Raw genomic sequence first — 21,768 nt, 5'->3', positions numbered from 1 at the left:
ATGTTTTATTGTACATTCTGTGATGCCAATCTTTCTTCCGCTTGCCAGTTTGTCAGTGGCTATTGTAGCTTTTCATCAAAGTGAATGTTCTGAACATTATTTTAGACCTCGGTTGTAAATGTAGTAATTGTGTCCCTGTTAGCACGTGGCATCGATGCAGCCAATGACAGACATGAATACGCTGAATACAAAACCACAATGCATTGTGGGTAATACAATAGAGTTTATAAGTCTTTTTTATGTTTAAATGCGTTTTAATTTTAAAACAGCAGTCATTTCTGAGTTATGTTTTGTGTTATACGTAACAAAATATTTGGAAATAGAGATGTGAAATATATTTTATTAATATAAATATATTTCATTTTTACGTGCTATAGGATACGTAAAAATTGTAAGTATTACAATTACAATAATGTATATTTAGCTGTTTAGGGTTTGATATCGCTATGTGTGTTAGTTGTACTTTAATTGCATGTGGAGAGCTAAACGTGTTGTGTGCACCGTCACTGAAAAGGGCAGGACGTCAGTACTAAAGCGTAGGGAGGAGGCGAGGTGAGTTAAGACTATACTTTCAGGGATCATTTCTATAGTTCTTGACTTGAGAAATGTGTTTCTAATTTGTATGGTCTCGCTAACCACGATGATGAGTTGGTGATACTCCTACCTGAGCGCGAAGCGGGTAAAGAGTGATGATTCAGTTCATGGGCTCTTTACTTTTGATGACCGTTCACTGTTTCTTTCGGGAACAGCGAGGGTGCGAGTATGATCAGAGTGGTTGTGCTTGATGGTTAAAAGAAAATAATTCATATAAAATGTGTCTTTTGTTTCTGTAATTCAGTTCTTTATTCTTCTAAATCACAAATAGTTAAACACTTTGTAGTAAAGTACACTTTATTTCTTAATTTCCTTATGTTTGACGTTATTGGAAAGCTTGGATACTTCAGGTTGCATCATATTAAGTTGTGTTATCGCGGGGGCAGTTTCAGGTTAGGTGGTCCATGACTGTTAAGTGGTTCTCAGCCTGAAAAAGTTCGAGAAACACTGAACTAAATGTCAAATGAAGAGGGTGGTTTCTCTGAAATCACGTGGCGCCGCAGCGCTGTACCTTTTTCTCATCAGTGGCAGTGTCATCTCTTGTGAGTTGTGTTTTGATTACAGTCTTAAGCTAGCCCGCTGAGCTCTCTGTTGAAGCCGAGAGTTTTCTCAAAATGCCAAGTAGATAGCTGGGTTACATTCCGCTCCGCTGTCCCGGAGAAACACTTAAGATTTGAAAAGAAAAGAAGCCCCCCCTTCCCAAAAAAGGGGGGAAAAGTGATTGACGTAGGAAGCTCGAGGGAGGATCCGTCAGGAGGCTCAAGTTTAATGTTGCCGCACCTTTGATAGTCCTTATTTTAAAGGAAAGAAGTGACTTTGATCCAAAGGAAAATAAACCTTTGGATCAATTTTTTTTCCCAGGAATTACAGTTGCCTTTTTCTTATTGTTCACTGAGAACATCGTTTCAAAACATGAAACCCAGAGGATGTTTAACCTCATAGATGGAAATTCCTTCTCAAATAATTTGGAGGACTTCGACTCCATCCGCAGCGTTCTGCTTTACAGGTCAGTCGGAGCTTGTTCGGAAATTTCCTGAGTTTGTATTTTGGTAGCGCTTCTGCCGATCGTGTGCTTCTGTTCGCGAGCCGGGGAACTTTGCCAGACTTACGCCGAATGCCAAAGGGGATTTAAAAAATAAAATAAAAATAAAAAACTGAAGATATCTGCAAAGATGAGATGCTGAGCTAATAAATCAACGAGTAGAAGCTGGATATTCACTTTTGGCCGTGTTGTATATTGAAATTTTATAAACTGTTTGTGCCGTACACCTTTTAATTTCTGTCATTTTCTGAGTTGGAATCCGAGTTGATGTCGCGATTCTGTCATTTCAGGTTAAAATACAACTCGACAAGTTAGCAAAGTTAACCTTACTGCTCTCAAGCTTTTTGGTACTCCACTTGACGAAAATAACTAATATAAACCAGTCTTTATATCTGACATAGTGGAGACGTATTTGGATTTAAATAAAGACTAAAACAGATCAAAATCCCTAAGTGGGCGCTGGAATATCGTCATTTTCTTATGGCATAACCGTCTGCAAATCCGCTTGCAAGACGACGCTTGTGTGTTGTTAAGGGCAACGGTGACATCCACCAATCAGAACGCACGCTCTTGTGTCACGTGACACTCCGTGCACATTCGCCAGCGCTGTATCAAATATGGCGAAAAGAGCTTTTTTTTTATTCCCCAGAAATAAAGGACTGAAATTAACTTTTGGTCCAGTTCGGGAGTTTACGCTTGGTTTTTCAACACAATGGCGTCCGTGAGCCCCGGACTTTGTTCTGAAAATACACTTTCGACAGCTCAGAAAGCAAAAGAAGATGGGGACACTGAATCCACATCATCGAGTTTCAGCAGCTCCGACTACAACTAGTAAGAATAACTTGTTTCAGTCTGGGATTAGAGACCAAGAAAAAAAGTTCCAGCTACGGTTTTATACTGCAATATGTCATTTTAAAGTCGAGAAAGGTTAAATGCCAAGATTTTTTTTTGTTTGGACGTCTTTGTTTATTCCAGAAAGCTCTCGTAAAGCATGTGTTCCCTCTTAATCTATAACAACATAGGGTGGAGGTAGTTTTTTTCTTTGTATCTAAATACGTAAAGCTTTTTAAATCCACTTTAAATCCAAATGTTCCTGTAAATTTGCTTTTCAGTTCGTTCTACTTGTGTAAGGCAGATTAAATGAAGAAAATACTTGTAGCTCTTGTATCAAATATTGTAACCTATGCACATTAATAGAGCCTTTTATGATGTCCTGTGGCTGTGAAAGTATCCCTACTATCATTTTGTGACTTTGCAAACACACATTCATAAATACCAACACAGAATAGTGCATTATTAGCGTAGCAAGGATTTGTATTCCCTTTTACTCTGATCCCCTTAAATAAAATTTAGTGCAGCCGCTTGCCTTCAGAAGTCGTCTTGTAGTAAAGTAGATCCAGTTGTGGTGTGAAGGCTCCACGTGTTTGTTTTTTTATTAAAGAACATTAGTCAATAAACGTCTTCTCCCGGAAGGGAGATCAGAACCAGAATATTTTAACACCAGGCTGCAACTTTTATGTGAGTTTAATGGAGTTTAAAGAGAAAATGACATGGGAACTTGAATGAACTTCAAAAGAAACCGTGTAAATAAGTAACAAAAAAAGGCTCCAGACAATTGCAATAAATCAAACACCATCATAAGGGAAATTTTAAAAAAGCTGTTTTGCTCATTTGAAGCAAAAGCAGTGGTTCCGTGTTTTCCCACCAGGGCTTTAGTTCGTCCTGTCTCGTAAACGCTCTGTTTTGGTTTCAGCGACCTGGAGCCAGAATGGCTGGATGACATCCAGAAGAACGGGGAACTGTTCTACCTGGAGCTAAGCGAGGGCGAGGAGGAGGCCGCGTTGGCGCGGGTCGCAGCGAGCCAGTGCTTATCCACTAACCACGTCCGCTTCAGTGAAAAGGAGGCAGAGGTCATCACGGAGCAGGCCGGCACGCAGCGGCGCGGCTCACGGAGGAAAGGCGAGCCCGCTCTCAAAAAGCTAGCCAGGATCCTGGGCAGGAAACGCCGTCCGTCTCAGCGCAAAGGAGGCAAGGACGGCAGCAGAGGCAAAGCGACTCCCTCGCCTCCAGCTTCCATCCTGAAGACGCAGCCGGGCCAGCAGCAGGGCGTGGCCGTTCAGCAGCGGCGGCGGCTGAAGGAAGCGTGTGTCTACCTGAACCCCAAGCGGTTGGCGAGTTCGCCGACTCCTCTGTGTGAAAGAGGAGGACTGCTGGAAGCCCTGCTGGGTGTGGTGCATCGTCCTGCCTGGACTGGAGGTCAGACAGACAGAGGAGCCGTCCGACAGGACGGGAGACTGACCGTCCACGGATTAATACCGAACAGTCCAGCTATTAAATGTGGTCAAATTCTGATCGGTAAGACCCTCGTTCATAAAGTTACCTGTTCACGGCGTCAGGCTAGCATCATGTTTCTGTTTTTATCCTAAATGGTTTAAGGATAGCAAGTTATCTAATTACATCACAGTTTGTGGACGTAGATGTAATAAAGATGTAATAAATTTAGTCACTGTGGGGTTAAAAGTCGAGCATGAAAATCAAATTTTTACCAAAAAGATCATAGTTTCATTTTCAAATGTGGATTTTTTGTTAACTGTGGTGGTCACACATTACGTAATGAACGTCAGAATCATAACATTTTGTGTCTATCGGCAAAGCCAAACAGTTTGTGTCAAACATAACTCAAATTGAATGTAATTTTTGAATATGTTTGATTAGCAACAGTTTTCTCCCTGCCACCAAAACACCTGGCTTTAATCATTATTTACATCTCCATGAGAACCGTCTTCTCATTCTAACATCAACATCAGGATGCGGCTCAGAGTCACATTGTTTTGTTTTAAACATGCATACATCTGAAAATTAACACGAGGTCCATAAATATTGAAACTAGAACTCAGAGGAACCAGTGTAAGGCCCTGAGGCACACCGAAAATAACATGAATTATTTAAGAAGACGACACAGCGGCAAGCACACCGTTTCAATTTTACAATTTTATTAAATTAGTTACTAATGAAAACTAACACAGTCTGAGTTCCTTTAATCCAAGGAACTCAGACTGTTTTCTAAGAAAATCTGATTTAACAACGTAACTTATTATTCTAACTGAGCAGCAGTTATGCATACACACCAGGGATGAAATAACCATGGAAATGTATTGAAGTTTAGATCATCAACTGAGTTCCACATCTTTGCTGTGGGATTTATTTTGTAGTTTTAATACAAAAAAAAAAAATAAATGTGGGAAAACCTTCAAAGAGTGTGCATACTCGTACGAGACGCTGTAAATCCATTCTTTGTGTACGACGTGTGCAGAAATGATCGCTGAACTGTTTTCCCACAGCTTTATATGAGGAATCTGCTCTAATCAGTCACTCAAACATGTTCCTTGCTGCAACACGTTTGAGCCATTAGAGCAGCTAAAAAGCTGCAGTGATCATTAATCACAAGCATGTGATGTTGTTTAACCGCCTTTTATTGGATTCTTGCTGGCAAAAAAAAAAAGAAGAAAAAAAGTGAAATGCCATCAGTACAAATGTCAACTTTCTACATTTCTAAAACCAACGAATACTAAGTACTTTCAGGTATTTTTTGAATGAATCTACTTTGTGGGGTCAGCTAACATGTGGAGTTCATATCAGGGCTGCTGTGTGTAGTACGGTTGTTTCATCTTAGCAGATTAAAGTATTTTTTTCCTCTGTTCAGGTGACGTCCTCTTGGCAGTGGACGATGTTGATGTGAGCCCTGAGAACATCGAGAGGGTTCTGTCCTGCATCCCAGGACCCACACAGGTCAGGCTCCTGTTCTTAAAACCTCTGGAGTTCAGGCAGGATTTAACCTGCCGCAGTAAGCAATGAATCAATTAATCGTATAATAAATTAAAATGAGAGCGATGATTGCCATTCGGACTACAGTCGTTAAAGAGAATGACTTTAATATCGCTGAAATGCTTTAATTTTTACAAACGCTGTAAATATTTGACACCCGGTACAAAGCAGTTAGTTTGCACCACCTGCCACTTTTGCCTGTTTTCCATGTCTAAAGTGAATAAGTATTATTTTTTTTTAAACGAAATTTTGTTTCCAAAACTTCATAATCCATTTAAATTGTTGTTTTGTTTGTTTATTTTGGATATTTAGGTTGTGTTCCAGTTCAAGTGTTAAATTTTCTCTAGAAATGAAAGTTTTTCTGATCTTTAGATGGTGTACTTGCAATAACATGTCGTCATTATTATTATATCAGTTGAAATGGTCTCAAAATGACAATATTATCGTTTATCACAATAATTTAAGGAATAATTTATCATCCTGCAAAATTTGTTCTCGTGACAAATGTAGCCAGAATCCGATTACTTTTGTTTTAAACCTGATTTATTGCTGTTATTGTTCCTTCTTCCAAGCTTCAATGACTTAATATTTTAATGACTTGTTTTTCTGAAACCCTTTTACCTGCTAATAGTCTGATAGTTTTTTTTTCCTGCTTCAGGACTTCAAAATGTCACAAATATGCACTAAGAGCAGAGAGCAGAGTGGGTGGACATAGAAAACCCTCAGGTCTTAAAACAAAAGAAAGAAAAAAATCCTTTGAGTTTACCCAAATAAACAAACAAAAAAACCACAAAACTCCTCATTTTTAAGTTGAGCATTTGTTCCCCCCTTCCCCCCCTCTCTCCAAAAAAATTAACAAACCATCAAAAAGCAGGAATTCGCAAATGACAGAGCGTGCCATGAGCCGAAGCCGAAACGTGTTGGCTCAGCCGGATCGCCGTGTGACAATTTTGGCGCCACAGGAAGCTGTTGCGGCTCAGCTGATTAGAAGATGTAGTCGGAAACCAAATTACATGCAGGGCTTGAAGACTTTATGGAAAAACAGCAAAGCTCTCTGGGCACAGGAATTAGCTTCAGACTTGAAATAGAGCCGTGTTGCTGACAGAAGGGTTTATTTTGTCCATATAAGCGTGAGTTTGATGGTGGGTGGTTTTTCTGTGTGGCCGCCGGCCCACATGGAGCAGACAGGGCTTATTATGTCGGGAGGGATGTGTATTAGCATTAAAGTCAGGCCCGCTATGCCATTTTCTAACCCTAACTGCAGTGTGTCCAGCGTGTGTGTGTGTGTCCATCAATGGATGGTTGGTAAATGACTGACATCAACAGGCTGGAATTTCAATGAAAGCACACTCTTGCCTGACCACAGCCGTATAATTCACCAAGGAAAGTGCTGCAGTTTGCCCATTCAGGCTTTTTTCTCCCGACTCTGAGGTCTGAACTGTTTCACTCATGTCTACGTTTCATGCGTTCGGGTCACATACACTTGCATCATTTACTGAAATAATTAAAAACAAAGGTCAGGTTAAATCCTGCTGGTTGTGTTCAGACCTCGCCGCTACGACGGGGCATTTAGTCGGGGTAATAAGTGGAAAGGTTCATCACACGATGAATCAGGATTGGCCGCTGGCTCCGTAATGATAGTCTTCCAGTAAAAGGGGCTAAAATAGCTGGGAGCCTTGATGTAGGGGCCTGCTGGAGGGGCCGGCGGCCTGTGGTTAGAGCTGACAGTCTCTGCACAGAGCGTTGGATTAGAAAAATATAGCTTTCACCTTTCTGGCATGGTAATTTGATCTTTTTTTTTAACGTCATATTTGGTCGGAGCTGGAGGAACAGAGTAACATACAGACCTAGATGGCTTTATAGCTATTATGTTATTCCTGCCGACCCAAGCAATGCTCATATTGAACCTGATAGGGTTCTTATATTTCACGGGATAGCCTGGAATTTCTTGTCTGTATTTTCCAGGTTTGGAAAAGCAGGGAAAAAGAAAATGAAGTTAGGAAAATATTTGGTTTCCCAGCCTTTATTCGCTATCCCATTGTTTAGGACCCAAAGATCTATCCATCCCACGGTGTCCTTAAAAAGTCTTACATTCAAGTATCTAAAATTAAGGTCTTAAAATGTATTAAATTCATTAGGAAAATGCAAGTTAGCCTTAAATACTTTAATCTCAAGTCTTAAATTTATGTCGTATAGATGTACTTTTCTGCCAGGTAAAAATTTGAGTCAAACACAAACATCTTCATCGCAGATGTTTGTTTCACTGCGGCTCAGGCTACCGCTAGCTAGCTAGCTAGCTGCTAACATACCCCTGCTAGCTAGCTTTGGTTTGTTTGTATTTCTTTCTAAATCATGCAAACAACTTTGAATTGCCTTGTTGCTGAAAATGTGTTTAACAAAATTACCTTCCTTTACCGTGCTAGCTAGCGTCTTGCATCTGTTTTTGGGAAGTTTGCTGGACGATGTTCGTCTTCTGTTGCAAACCCATTTGATGCTGCATTCTTTTTGTTCATTTTGTTTGGCTATAAAATATGCATTTTTTTTTGTGCATCTTTGTTGTGATACACGTCTTGAATTTAATTTATAATGGTTCCTGTAATTCAGACATGAAAATGTGGAGGAACGCTATGAAAAAGCAATTCTCAAAGGACACGTAAAAAATAACAAGAAATGAACTCTGGCCCTTTAAAAAAAAAAAAAAAAAAAAACACATTTTGAAGTAGGTCTGCTTTGATGATATGCTACGATTCTGCATTTTAAAAACATTTAAAAATAATAACCAAAAGGAGCGCAGCAAGCCGAGACCTTTTATTATTCCTGAAAGTGTTTTGACGGTGCCAGCGATGTGTGTTTGTTGAAACGACTCCAGTCTGTTTCCAATTAGGAGAAGCTGACTCTACACTCACTCATGGCTTGGCAGAAGCGTGGTTTTTATTTTATCAGAGATGCTCAGAAACTGCTTTCTAGAAGAAAGAGTGTTTTTCTTCTCTCGACTGCCATCCTGTTCCCATTTGCTCAGTGATCATTTCAGTACTGAAGTCTTTACACTGCTGGGCTTGTTCACATCTTTCTTTTTTTGTACTTTCAGGTTTATAGGCACATCGTTGAGTTTGTATGTGATAAATAGGAGGACGGATTCTGACTTAATTGGCAATAAACCTAAATAAATAAATGACTTGATAAAGTAATTTGCAAAGAAGAAAATCTGAAAAGTGTGGCGTGCATTTGCATTTAGCACATCTTCCCCATCTACTTTGCGTTGGTCTATGACCAGAGCGTCTTTTAGACACAGCTCTTCTCCTTCACCTGGCTCTACACCTGCTTCCTCCAGGTGAAGCTGACGCTGGAGACGGCGGCTCCGGTGGACAGCGCTGCTCCCAGCGACTCCTCTCCGGCCCAGAAGATGAAGGCCTCTCCACCAGTCAGCCAGCTGGTGCGCTTGTTGTGGGGGGAGGACACGGCCGAGCTCCAGATGGCCATCGGACACATCCCGCACATCGTCATGTACCTGTCGCTCAAACTGGACTCTTCGTCTCTGCAGGAAGAGGTCGGTCTCTGCACAACCTGTATCAAACCACTAGGTGATTATTTCCTATCAGAATCACCGGAAACGGCTCATTCTGGAGTTTATGGAGTTGTTTTCAGTCACTGTTTGAGCTAAAAGGAAACGATAGAACATCTGGATGTTTTATTGGACGTGTCGTGCTGTTTTAATGAAGTAAATATGAGGTTTCTAAGTAGGAAAGTGGACTCTGGCTCAGAACAAGTGGAAAATACAATGCTTTTTATAACTATTAAACCTATCTGAGTCTTGGCGCCTGGTTTTCTGACCTTAATGCAGAGAATTTGTTCACAGCCTGAAAAAGTGTTTTGTTGAGGTTTTTTCCATATTTGAATAAGTATGGAGTGAGAATATCAAAGAATGGAAGATAATTTGATATCCAGTCTTTATTACTTATTCTGTTGTCTAAATGTTTTTTCATTATTCATCCATCGTCAGGATCATTTTTAGCAACAAGTAGGCCTGTCACAATGACAAACTTTGCTGGACGATAAATTGTCTCAGTAATTATTGCGATAAACGATCAAGGCCTTTTTCAAGAAATGTAATAAAGCAAGTTTTCCCTCCAAAAGACCAATAACTTGTAATTTAGTAAAGAACTCTTAACGTTGTAACGGAACGATATTTTACATTTCCAAAATAAAACACAACAACCAAAAACAAAAAAATAAGACGTAAATAAAAACAACCCACATCTGAAGCCATGAATAAAATTAGGATTTCTTTAACAAAATTTCCCTTCAAAAAATCATGAGAATAGAAATGATCAGGCTCATTTTAATTTATCATGCCATTCATTTATTACAGGCAACAAGGCAGTTCAAAGTGCTTCACAGTTATGCACCATCAAAATCATGAAGCAAATATACGACCAATATATTGATAATTGTTTATTGATTATGAATCAAAGGCAACTCTAGACAGGTGGGTTTTTAGCCTTGATTTAAAGGAATTCAGTGTTTTGGCAGCTTTGCAGTTTTCTGGAAGTTTCTCCTGGATTCCTGGAGCATAGAAGCTGAATGCTGTTTGGTTCTGGTTCTGGTTCTGGGGATGCAGAGGAGAACCAGAACCAGGAGACCTGAATGATCTGGAGGGTTGGTACGACTACAGTGACTTTTGGTGAGAAGCCATTCAGTGATGTATAAACCAACAGAAATCTGTCCTCTGAGCTCCGTGGAGCCGGTGGAAGGACTTTGACTGTCAGAACCGTTTGCCTGGAAAGTAAAATCACTGAAAAGGACCAACGTTAAACTGGGTTTATGCTAATTCTGTTGAATTAAACATAAAACTCCAGCGTTTCCGCAGTCTTGGAAATTGTTGATTGGCAGCAGGTTGTTATTTAAAGCCACAAGCCTTTAGAGGAGACACTAAGAAGATTGAAGCCAAGCATGCAAAGGGTGCTGAGAGTGGACAAAAACAGCCTGGGCCGGTTTATTATGCGAGATGACTACAAATCAAACTGCATTCACAGAACAAAAGGCTGCTTCTGCTCAAACCGTGGACGTCTAAACACTTTTCCATCCCTTTGGAAAGCAAATTCTTGTGGAGACTAAATCATTACTTTGGCTCTCAGCAACGCTTGTAAACCTCCATTAGGACATCGCTCAGACCACTTTAATTATGTTGGTTCCCAGAAAGCGGATCCAGGTAATTGAGTGCTAAGAAGAAAAGTTGAGAAGGAAATCGCAGCATTAAAAGCGAATCCCTCCGGACGTTTTCTGGAAACTACCGCTGTGGACGACTTCCAGGACGAAGGAAAAGAGACGTCAGAAAGCTTCGTGATTAGTTCGACTCCTTACGGCAAATGACCCTCGACTTAAACGCTGTCGGCTGAGCTCTGTGGAGCCTTAATCAAATCTGTTTTGGATCAGAGTGTAACAACAACACAAGCTTTTCCTCCAAACCTTTATTTTATTGATTTATTTTTTTATATCAGAACCAAGTTTGTAGGTCCGTTCAGTTTGTAAGCGTGGACACAGCTTCCCCGTTGTGCACTGCTGCTGTGAGAAGCACGTCTGACTGACAGTGTAATTACATGTGTTCAGCTCAGCCGTCGTGCTTTGCTGTTCCCTTTGCTCCTTCTCTGTGTATCTGCGTGCCAGATTTATTTTATTTTATTTATTTTTTGCATTTATCTGGACCTAAACTACGGCTTGTCCAGAGCCACATCAGCGAGCGGCCGACTTTCTAAATGACAGTGCTGCGTGCACACCCTCTAAAGCGTGACTTTGATTCTTTAGTCTCATGATTGCAGGGCGGTGGAACGTGAGACCTTCAGCAGCTGCTGCAGGTTAGAGTTTCGGTTCTGCACAGAGTTGTTGATATGAGCTCTCACACTTCAAAGGCCTCCCAGCGCGCTTTCTTGATCTAATGGTCGGTATCTTTTGTGGGTCTTTTGCTATGGTTGCCAAGGCTGTAGTTCATTTAGGGGTTTTCGTTCCCACTCCCACCATTCAGGCCTTAAATTCCCACTGCTGGAAGGAATGCTAATACACCAGCAATGCTCCAAATTAGTGCATTTTGTCTCATTGCGCTCTCATCAGTGTTAGTAATTAGGCCTGACATGATAACAAATTTTCCTGGATGATAAATTGTCCCAGAACTTAATCCGATAAACAATAATATTGTTGATTTAAGACCATTTTCAAGTAATATGTTCGTAATAATGGTATAAAAATGCAAGAACAGATTCTCAAAGATCAATAAACTTTATATACTAAGGAACATTGGAAGTGGAAGACATTTGAAATATTCAAAATAAATAAAGAAAACAACAAATAAAATTAATTCTGAAGTCTGTGTAAACAAAATTATCTTAAATAAAAACAAAAGGGATAGTTGAGACAAAAACACCAGACTGAAGATTTTTATCACTCAGTTTTTGGTAAAAAGAGAGAGAAAAGATAAAAATGATAAAACAATCAAATGAGAACTATTGAGTTTCTTTTAATTTATCATGCGATTAATTGATCTATTGTTTATTGTTACAGGCCTATTAGCAATTGAACTGTGCTAACCAGCTCCTGACAGTGAAGAAATACAAATATTTGTGTTTCTCTCTCCCTAAAAGTCACATTGTCGTCATTCCATAGAAAAGCGTCAGTTAGATTTAACCCAGCCAAGCGTTATTGAGGCAGCATAAACATCCACTCGTTTGTCCATCTATTCTTCTACACCCAGCAGATGTTTTGGTTACTGATCTTCCAAACTAGATACCACACATTTTTATGTACCGTTTTTTGGTGCTGCTTGGCTAACCAGCGACGTCTCTCTAAGCCTGATATGTAATTTTCAAGAAGCAGGCCATATTTTACACAGTGTATTTCCAGGGTGTCCATGCATACTTAAAAAGTCTTATATCTGAAATTAAGGCCTTAAAATGACTTAAATTAATTCAGGAACTGTAAGTTGGCCTTAAATGCATTAATCACAGGTCTTTAATTTAGCCATGGCAGGTCTAATTCATGACATATATGTAGTTTATTTTCCTTGCAGGGCTTTATGTCAGGCTACAATTTGAGTCATGCACAGACATCTTCATTGCATTTTGTGACTTGGGTTGGTTGGGCTACCGCTAACTAGCTGCTAATATACCCCTTCTAGCTAGCTAGCTTTTTTTGCAAGTTTATCACCAGTTTCCTTGTTCGTCTTCATCACTGGCTCACTTCTTTTGGCAACCCGTACAATGCTACGTGCATTTTGGTACTAAGGCATTAAATTTCAATCTCAGTGGTCTTAAAAAGTCTTAAATTTGAGTCGATGAAAACCCTGATTTCTGAACTAAGTGACTTTATCTGTTCAGGAGGAAATCCTGTACCAGTACCCGGTGTCGGAAGCATCCAGCCAGCTGAAAGGAGTGAGAGGCATCTTCCTTACTCTGTGCGACATGCTGGAGAACGTCACAGGAGGCCACATCATCAGGTCGGGACAGCGACTCGCCTGGAAGATGTTACAGTCAGTTTATGCTCCAGCAAAGCAAAGATGATCTAGAGATCCTGTCGTTACACAACCTTTAATTCTCTTATTATTTAAAACCTCTGAACGTCTTTTATATCTGCCTGAGGGTTGCGGTGTCTTTCGCCAGCAATATCCTCTAGAGTCTAGGCAGATTATACCACAGGTTGTGGGAGGACATTTGACCGCTCTTTTTTTTTTTTTATTATTTAACATCTTAGCATCAACTGGTCTTTTAGACATAGTCCATAAATTTGAGGTTGAATTTGGGGTTTAGCAAAAGCTATTCCAGAAACTTAACGTTTGCTGTTTTCCTTTGTAAAGTCAGTTTTGATGAGTGTTTGGAGTCACCGTCCTGCTGGAGAACCCAACTGTGTCCAAGCTTCAACACCGAAACGCTTAAAGCTGAAGAGCTTAGATGTAGTCATTATTGCATCCACTTTGGTGAATCAGCCGGTAACTTTTTCATTGATTTGAAACCCTCAGCTCGACCAATCGTAACGCTCTTCTCCTCATTGTGGTCAATCAGTCTTTGACTCTTCTGACCATAAAACATTCCTGCAGGAAAGTTATTTGGCCCGATCTTGATTTTAGTGACTCTTGAAGGTGTATAAGTAATGCATTGCTTTTTTTAAATTGTCATCCACTCAATCTGTTGTGATGTGGTCAGTAAAAAAAACGTCTCAGTAATTTGTAGGTTATTGCAGGCTTTAGTTTTGGCAATTCTTTTGGTTCTTGTTCACCTCAACCTCTTTCATTTCATCTGAAGGTAGCAGTTTTGCTCAGATGGTTGAAACTTGGTCTAAAATGTGTTTTTCCCACAGGAAAATGATCCCAAAGTTGCTTCAGGACAGATAAAGTATCCTAATCTTAAGGAGATTTAAAAAAAGAAAAAATATATCTGAATTCCATTGAAAATCTATAAAGCATACCTAAAACTTATAAAGTTAGAAAACTAACTTCCAACTCTACCAAGCTTTGGGTAGCTTTGTGAAAGAGGAGCAACCTGCCAAAGCAGTTATTCAAAAGTTTAGATGTATGAATATATTTGAGGCCAACGATGTTTGGATCAGAGGAAACCACAGTAACATGTAACATGAAGCTGTTTGTTGTATAAATCGAACTTCCTGTGGGAGAAAAAAAAACTTCAAAATGTGCTAAAGACCCCATATTAGTGAGAGCTGTGGCAGTAATGAGTGCATGTAATCCTTTGAAATGTTTCTTGATCGTTTGTCTCTAATGGCAAATGATACCTCAGTATTCTTCCTGCTAGTTACTCGGGGAAAAATGACAGATAATTTTACTTATTAAACCTTATTTGCATGCAAGTCAGCATTGACCTTTGGCATCATCTTTTTTTCTTGTCGTCTTTCCGTCCTGCTGCTCCCTCGCTCAGCTCGTCTCTGTTGCTCGGGAAACATCTGGTTCACGTTGGCTACTGGAAGGAGCACAATAACCTGCTGGTCGTCGGTCTTCCTGCTGAGAGGTAGAGGCGGGCGGCACCAAGCAAACACACCCATGCAACACGCACACACAGACCCAAGAGGCTACTGTTACACAAGTTGTCATTACGGGGAAAAGGAGCCGGAAACAAACCCGAATCGTTCAAAGAAATATATTTTTGTTGAAGACAAGATTTAAGAGAGCAACCTGAAAAAGCCATCTGCTTTCTTCAGATGCATTTTAAACATGTGCTTCTCTTTACCTCCTTTGTTTTGAAGATGGATGCCTGTTTAGAGGAAGGAGCCATCGCCAGTAGTTTGCCAAGTTAGTCGTCAGGGCTTTCCCCGGAGGAGATAATTCATGCATGAAAGCTGTGATCCTACAGCTGAAAGACCTTTTTATTTTCTTACTGTCTGGCTTCCAATCAGATCAAATGTTTCCTGCTTAACGTCAATAAGAATTACAAAAATATATTCCATTTGCTAAATGCCATAAATATGATTTTTAATACTTTTTTTTTTTTTTTTTTTTTTCAAATTTGCAACCTTTGAGTTAATGGGAATCCCTTCTGCGGGCGTATTTTAAACACTCCTGGTGTGACATCATGGAGTAATCAAAAGAAGTTAATCAATATGTCAGGAGTTGAGTTACGGACCTCAATGTCTCCAAACTCGTCTGTTTAAACAGTTTTACTTTAGTGCAGACACATGATCAACGCTGAGACCACTGCTGGACTGGTGTTGGTTAAAGCCAGCGATGGAGAGGCTCTCATTCCAATAACAACGTTAAAAAGACTAATTCCAGTTTGTGAACGCCTCCAATGACGAAGACCTTGAAGGGTTTGGCCCTTATGGCTGCTGTTACATTTGGAGGAGAGAGAGGGAAGCTTGAATGCTTGAAGACACCATCCCCAGTGTGAAGGGACGGGCCGGCGTCGTCATGTTGTTTGGACTCCATAAGACTTCATGAGTAGCGAACATTGAAACTCCATCTCAAGACGTCAGCCATTAGGGTTATGAGTGTAAGTGAAATCTTACGCTCATATAGGTCTTCCAAAGGGACAATGACCCTTTACAAGATCAGCTACGAAGCAGTTCAGGGACAACAAAGACAGTATTATGGAGTGGCCGTCACAAAGTCCTGATCTCTGTCCCTTAGAAACATGTGGACAGAGCTAAGAAGGCCTTTGTAAGACCTGAGTCTGTTACCTCTGGAAGCAGAAACATTTTGGTAACCCTAACTGATTAAAAAACATTCAAAGTTTGGTCTGATTTTGTCAGACAGTGAGAGAAAATGTCTCAAAGAACGAGGAATGGAAACAAAAAAGTTCCCCTTGTTATCTACACCTGGAAAATGAGCAAATCTAATACTTTTCCAGAATCTTCCAGGCCAACTAGGAACGCCGTTATAATCTCACCGTTATAGAAACGGTGAAGACGATCAGGCTCGTTGAAGTCAAACACGCAGAAATAAGACAAACGTTCTGCTTCCAGCCGGACGTTTCCTTTTGTCTACATAGCGCTAACCCTGTGCGGAAGCTGGAGTTTAGCCCGGCGTGTCTTTAACTTCATCCCTGCCTTCTCGCAGAGTCCCGCTGCTGTCCCTGCAGACGGTGGTTGGCGACGTGGTGCGGACGCTGAAGGTGATGTACGGCTCCCTGACGAGGTCGGTCTCTCGTCGTTCTCTACCTCTTCTCTCAGAGATTTTGGGACGTGATCTTTCACGTTTCTATTTTTTTGTTGTCATCCTCCATGTGTCCTCCGCAGCGCGTTCTGTAAGCCGGACCACGCCCCCAGGTTGGACCATTTCTTCTGCTTGTTCTTCCAGCAGCTCATCCAGCCGTGGCGCCTGAGGGAAGGCGCCCCGCCCCCGCCGCCCGACGTTTCGGGGAGCCTTTTCCTGGACGGACTGCCGGCCGTCCGATGGCTCACTTTGCCTCCTGAAATTAAGGTTTGTTGGGCTTCATGTGTGCGGCTGTGGTGCCCCCTTGTGTTCATGTGTAACACGGCCGTTTAATTCAAATAAAATCAATCGACGCTGTGTTGTGGTGCGTGTTCTCCTCAGATGGAGGTGGATACGGTTCTCTCTGATTTCGAGTCCTCTGACTTTGGAGAAATGGTGAGACTGGTTGAATTATTCCAGATTATAAAAACTGAATGTTTTGTTCATTCATGAGTGAAACTTGTGTTGCAGGAACAAATATGTGTCCTGATTAGGTTAGCCTGGTTTTAGAAACGTGTTTATGTCAACTGATGCTCTGATTATTTTTACCCAATCAGATTTGATTTCCTTTTCAGCATTAACTAATTACAGACCTCTCCATATTTATCTACACTTTTGGGGTTTTTTGCAGTCAGAGGACTTCTTTGGCTTGAGGCGTCTCTATGTTATACTCGGCTCCTGTTTGTTCTACAAGGTAAGGGTCAAAGTGGAAACCAGCTCACACTCCAGTCTGGACAGTAACCTGCAGATGTTACAGACAAATAAAATAGAGACTGTTTACACAAGATGCTCTAATTGCAAGATGGGAATGTATTCACACCGCTTTTAAAATGTTTTGTCAAGTGACAACCGCAAACTTCTTTTTTAATGAGTTTTTTTTTGCGATAGACAAACTCGAGGTAAAAGGAGGAAGAATATATGTGTGTGTGTGTGTGCCGCCCTTTTTCAGATTTTACCATACTTTTCTAAAGCCATGTATGATTTTCCTTCCACTACGTCGTTTTGTGCCTCTCTGCCCTCAGTCCTACCTGATTGCCAACCATCTCCCGAAGGAGGACCTGCTGGACGTGTGTCTGTACTGCCAGCACTTCTGCCTGCTGCCGCTGGCGTCGGAGCAGCGTGTCGGTCAGCTGGTCATCTGGAGAGAAGTGTTCCCGCAGCAGAGAGCCAGCGGAGGGCCGGCGCCGGGCTTCAGCCAGCCTCAGGGGCGACACTTCCTCCTCATAGTGGGTCTGGTGAGCGGAGAAACCTTTAACCTGTGTTTTTGTTTTTGAAATGGTGAAAACTGCTTTTGTGAAGCTGCAGTCATCTCTCCGTCTGTCTGTCTGCGGCTCAGAGACACTTCATGCAGTGCGTCCTGTTGGAGGCGGGCGGGTGTGCGTCTCCGGCTCTGGGCTCTCCAGGACCCGATTGTGTTTATGTGGATCAGGTGGGGGTTTTTGTCGCAGCTGATCTGCTAATCGGCTCCAGATTGAAATGAAGACGCTTGAAGTCCTGCTGTGTCGTCAGGTGAAAGCCACCCTCCTGCAGCTGAACACGCTGGAGGCGGCCATGGAGGAGCGGCTGAACGTCCCGTCCACTCCCTGCCTCTCCTGCGCCGACTGGTTCCTGCCGGCCACCACGACCCGGGACCGCCTCGACAGCCTGGCGTCTTCGTCCCCCGTCCTCAGCAAGCTGGCCGGGGCCATTCGAGGGTCTCCGTCCGGGCACAGAGGGCGCAGCCTGTTCGGCGAGAAGTCCCGCAGGTCCAGCCCGCAGAGGAGCTTGTCGGACAGCGGGAGCGAGGGTCCGATGGACGCCGGTTCCGGTTTGCCAGCGGCTCCGGGTCTCAGCCCTCACTCCACCTCGGACTCAGGGAGACGGATCGGTGGCAGGCGGGACTCTCTGGGGTCTGATGGGAGCGGAGGCAGTGGAGGCCTCTTCAAGGTACAGTCAGTTTTTACTGAGGGAAAAATGACTGCAACAAAAAAACATTTTGGCAAAAAATGGTTGTCTTGTTAGGAAGCTAAAATTAGCGTTTCTGCGATGTGGAGTTAAGAGTCAGAGCCCCTCTCAAAATTATTCCCTTTATTGGACGAGTCAGACTCTGTAGGACAATTAATAAGCACTATATGCACAATATAAAGTTGTGTTCATACAGTAGATTGTTCAACCTGTTGAGGAAATAAAGAAAGTAATCGGCAGAAGCTTATTAGATTGTATGAAGCGCAGCGCACTGCAGGGGAAACACACACATCTCCGCTCCTATCAGTCACACATCCCAGTTGATTTGCACTTGACTCACCCCGCAGTTTCAACAAGCGACAAAACGGAGCTGGAAGATGTTAAACAAAAGCTAAAAATGAGAGAAGATAAAACTGCTTTACTCAGATTATGGCCTGAAAGAGGAAGCAGTAAAGTCTTAATTATAAGACGCCAGGTTTACATCCGGCTCGGGCGTCTAATTAAAGTTAAAGTTGAGTCATAGTGGATAGACTCGAACACAATTTCTACATGAAAAGAGCTCTGCTGTGCCCAAATTAGCTTTTATTCAGTTTATTAAAATTGGCTCAATGTGGCGATGCGTTTTGAAAGAAAGTGACCCAAATCCTGTTTTTGTGACTTCAAATGAACCTAGAAGAATTTGAAAAGTACATGTTGTTTTTTTTCACACAGCAAATGTAAAAAATAATTTTGAAGTTTTGGATTTACAATAACATTCCCTTTCTACACGCACACAAAAAAAATCTATTTTATTTGTTTTTTGTTTCTTTGTTGGTATTTTTGACTCAACAAATTTGGCCCATGTGACAAAAAGTTTTGACACCCCTAATTTACTGTTATTTAATCTAATGAACATCTTACAAATTACAAAGAAAACATAGACTGAGTTTCTGCTGTAAGTCTCACCGTCATGTTTTTTTTTTTTTAAAAGTAATTATTTCTGCAAGGTTTTATTTCTACAATCCTCAAACTATCTCAAGGTACAAAACCGGTGATGTTCATAAAACAAACCTTTGACTAAGGGAGATTTTTTTAATTCTCATTACTGCCCAGATGCCCAGGATGAAGCATCCAAACCCCTTCTACCTGGGGACCCTGAAGAAAACCCTGACTGACAGGGAGACGGAGGAAATGTACAACACCACAAAGTAACGCAGGATAAACCGCCTCCTGTGGGATTTTATGCTTAGTCGTGTTTGTGTCGAACAGATCGCTGTGTTGTCTGTGACAGACTGACCTCGGGAACGGAGAACACCTTGTTTCACTACGTCCTGATGGAGACGGTGCAGGGGATCTTCATCGCTCCCACTCACAGAGAAGTGGCTCAGCTCAGCGGCTCCATCCACCCGCAGCTCATATGCAACTTCCACCACTGCTGCCTCTCCATACGCGCCGCCTTCCAGCAGAGTCTGCCGGCCAGGGTGAGGGGACGCGTTCGCAAATCGGCTGGGCTGTTCGCTCTCTAATTCCGGTTTAGTTTGCATCAAATTACCACATTAAATAGCAATGAAATAGATGAGATAAATCAATTAATCGCATGATAAATTTAAGTGAGCGTGATATTTTTCATTTCACTGCCAAAACACAAAATCTTACCAAGTATTTTTAGTCTAGTTTCTAGTACAAATATCTTAGTACGCTTGAAATAAGACAAAACTGACTGACAAGTAACTTTTCAGCGAGAAATAGGAGCTTGTTTTAAGTTAATAATTTCTTAATGTTGACACAAAAAGTACTGGTTCCACTGGCAGATTAGTTCACTTATAACATGGGCCAAATGTCTTGTTAGAGGTGAAATAATCTGACCTTTGAACAAGTATTTTTTTCCATCAAAATTATGAAGCTGATGACGTAAAACAAGCTCCTATGTCTTGATGAAATGTCTTCCAAGATATTTGGTCTAGAAACTAAACTAAAATTACTTTGTAAGATGTTTTGTTTTTGCAGTGTTGAACAACAATAGTTAAAGAGTTGCTCCCCTTTAATATAATTGAAAAGCCGGCATTTTGAGAAACACTGCAAATATTTGCTACCCAGTATTAAATGGTTAGTTTGCACTACCTGCTACTTTTGCCTGTTTTTTCCTGTCTAAGCTTAATAATTATTTTTTTAAGTGCAAATGAGTTTACCGAGAAGTAATAGTCCATTCCCATTATTGTTGCTTGATGGGGTTTTTTTTTGTGTTAATTTTGGACATTTAAAATGTTTTCCAGTTCCACTGCTAAATGTTCTTCAATTAATTGAAAATGTGCTAAATTTGATACTTTGACAAGCCTATGAAGTACATTAGTTTGTAATTGTAACATGACAAGATGTGGAAAACGCTGTGAGTTTTTTGCCTGTTTTGTTTTGCACTTGAAGGAAAAAAAACTCTGCAAACGGAGAAGCTCGTTTTCTTCCCAGCATCCTTTGCGTCTCCTGCCAGCTCGGTGATGTCGCGTGACTCTGTGCGTTGCTTCGTGTCGTGCAGGGTTGCCGTGCAGCAGATCGGTCTCAGAGGTCCGGCTGGGGTCTGGGCCCGGTTAAAGAACACGGGGTTCTGTTTCAGTGCAAGCCGGAGAACTGGACCGACCAGAAGAAACCCGCCCCCACCATGACTTACTGGGTAATAGGGTACGTCTAATAGGGTACACACGAAGCTCTTGAATAATATGAACTTGTCTTCTCATAATCTAGGATCTTTAAAAAAAAAAAAAAAACACAACTTTCACTTCAAACGGAGCTGCTAAGGCAGCCGCTTCGTTTTTGTCGGGGGTTTTAAATCAGGACGCTCGTCCTCAGTTCCAAGCCTCTTTCAAAGATAACTATCTTTGCTTTGTCCTGGTTCCCAGGAGGATGCTGCTGGAGCCGGTTCCTCAAGAGTTCTATGTGTGCTTCCACGACTCGGTGCCGGAGGTTCCCGTGGAGATGGCCTTCAGACTGTCCTTCGGTTTGGGTTTATGATGCGTCGACGGCATGAAGTCTTCCTCTACAATCTCAGGAAAAGAAAAAAAAAATCAAACAGAGGCTCTTTTTTTCTGTGCTGTAGAGGAGTTTTGTTTTTTCCGTCTTTGCTTTCCACATGTTTTTCTGCAGATAAGCAGTGGAGCATGACTGAGGCTGTTTCAACTTCAGGTCGGATTGTTGCGGTGCCTTTTTTTTTATTTTTATTCTCACTATGAACAAACGGTGAGCTTCCCGACGAATGAATACCTCCTTTCCACTTTGACCAGCTGACCTGTCGGTTTTGTGCTGTGAACTTTACAACCCTGAACCAGTAAAAAAAAAAGAAAAAAGCGCTGCTGCATGAATCTCCATCCAGTTTTTTTGTTGTTGTTTTGTTCACAAAGCAGTAAACATGTGTTGTTAATTTAAATTTTTGTACAGTTTTGTATGGGAAATTGCTACATAATAAACACTATTTGACAATAAAATGCCACAACCTTTGATTGTTTCAAGATAAATTTACTTGATTCCGTTGCGTTTTAAAACATAATTAAGAATGTAAAATATGTTTAACAATAACCAAAATGTGGTCTACATTTGGCAGAACCTGGAAAATAAAACCCTCCTAATCTCTGTAGTCATGATGATAGAAATCATAAATATTTGGTTACATTTTGGTACAAACATTTGCAGCACTGAAGTATGGTGGTTTAAAAAA

General features: G+C 41.3%; 1 protein-coding gene across 2 annotated transcripts; it reads left to right on the top strand.

Moving 5' to 3' along the window:
- Positions 1 to 909: 909 nt before the first annotated feature.
- intu (inturned planar cell polarity protein) lies at positions 910 to 21,391 on the top strand. 2 transcript variants are annotated; one of them, XM_015030816.1, is made up of 17 exons: positions 910 to 1,600; positions 3,390 to 3,991; positions 5,340 to 5,425; positions 8,793 to 9,008; positions 12,826 to 12,944; positions 14,374 to 14,463; positions 16,008 to 16,085; positions 16,187 to 16,370; positions 16,485 to 16,538; positions 16,774 to 16,836; positions 17,165 to 17,377; positions 17,479 to 17,571; positions 17,652 to 18,068; positions 19,179 to 19,273; positions 19,357 to 19,546; positions 20,596 to 20,738; positions 20,957 to 21,391. In XM_015030816.1, the coding sequence occupies exons 1-17, from the start codon at positions 1,521 to 1,523 to the stop codon at positions 21,066 to 21,068; spliced, it is 2,835 nt and encodes a 944-aa protein (XP_014886302.1). In that variant the 5' UTR covers positions 910 to 1,520; the 3' UTR covers positions 21,069 to 21,391. The 2 variants fall into 2 exon arrangements, with proteins under 2 accessions (XP_014886302.1, XP_014886301.1); XM_015030815.1 differs by lacking the exon at positions 910 to 1,600 and adding an exon at positions 1,694 to 2,467.
- Positions 21,392 to 21,768: the final 377 nt, after the last annotated feature.

The sequence above is a fragment of the Poecilia latipinna genome, unplaced genomic scaffold (assembly GCF_001443285.1).
Source record: "Poecilia latipinna isolate Pla-1442-1.1 unplaced genomic scaffold, P_latipinna-1.0 Scaffold193, whole genome shotgun sequence".
Taxonomy (NCBI): Eukaryota; Metazoa; Chordata; class Actinopteri; order Cyprinodontiformes; family Poeciliidae; genus Poecilia; species Poecilia latipinna.
The sequence above is the reverse complement of the archived record's forward strand: the minus strand, read 5'-3'. Positions and strand labels throughout refer to the sequence as shown.

Excerpts from the sequence above, each read along its gene's own strand:
- intu (XM_015030815.1), top strand. The coding sequence starts at position 2,349 with ATGGCGTCCGTGAGCCCCGGACTTTGTTCTGAAAATACACTTTCGACA. Across the intron at positions 16,837-17,164 it reads GCTCCTGTTTGTTCTACAAG|TCCTACCTGATTGCCAACCA; the intron begins GTAAGGGTCAAA and ends CTCTGCCCTCAG. Across the intron at positions 19,274-19,356 it reads GAAATGTACAACACCACAAA|ACTGACCTCGGGAACGGAGA; the intron begins GTAACGCAGGAT and ends TGTCTGTGACAG.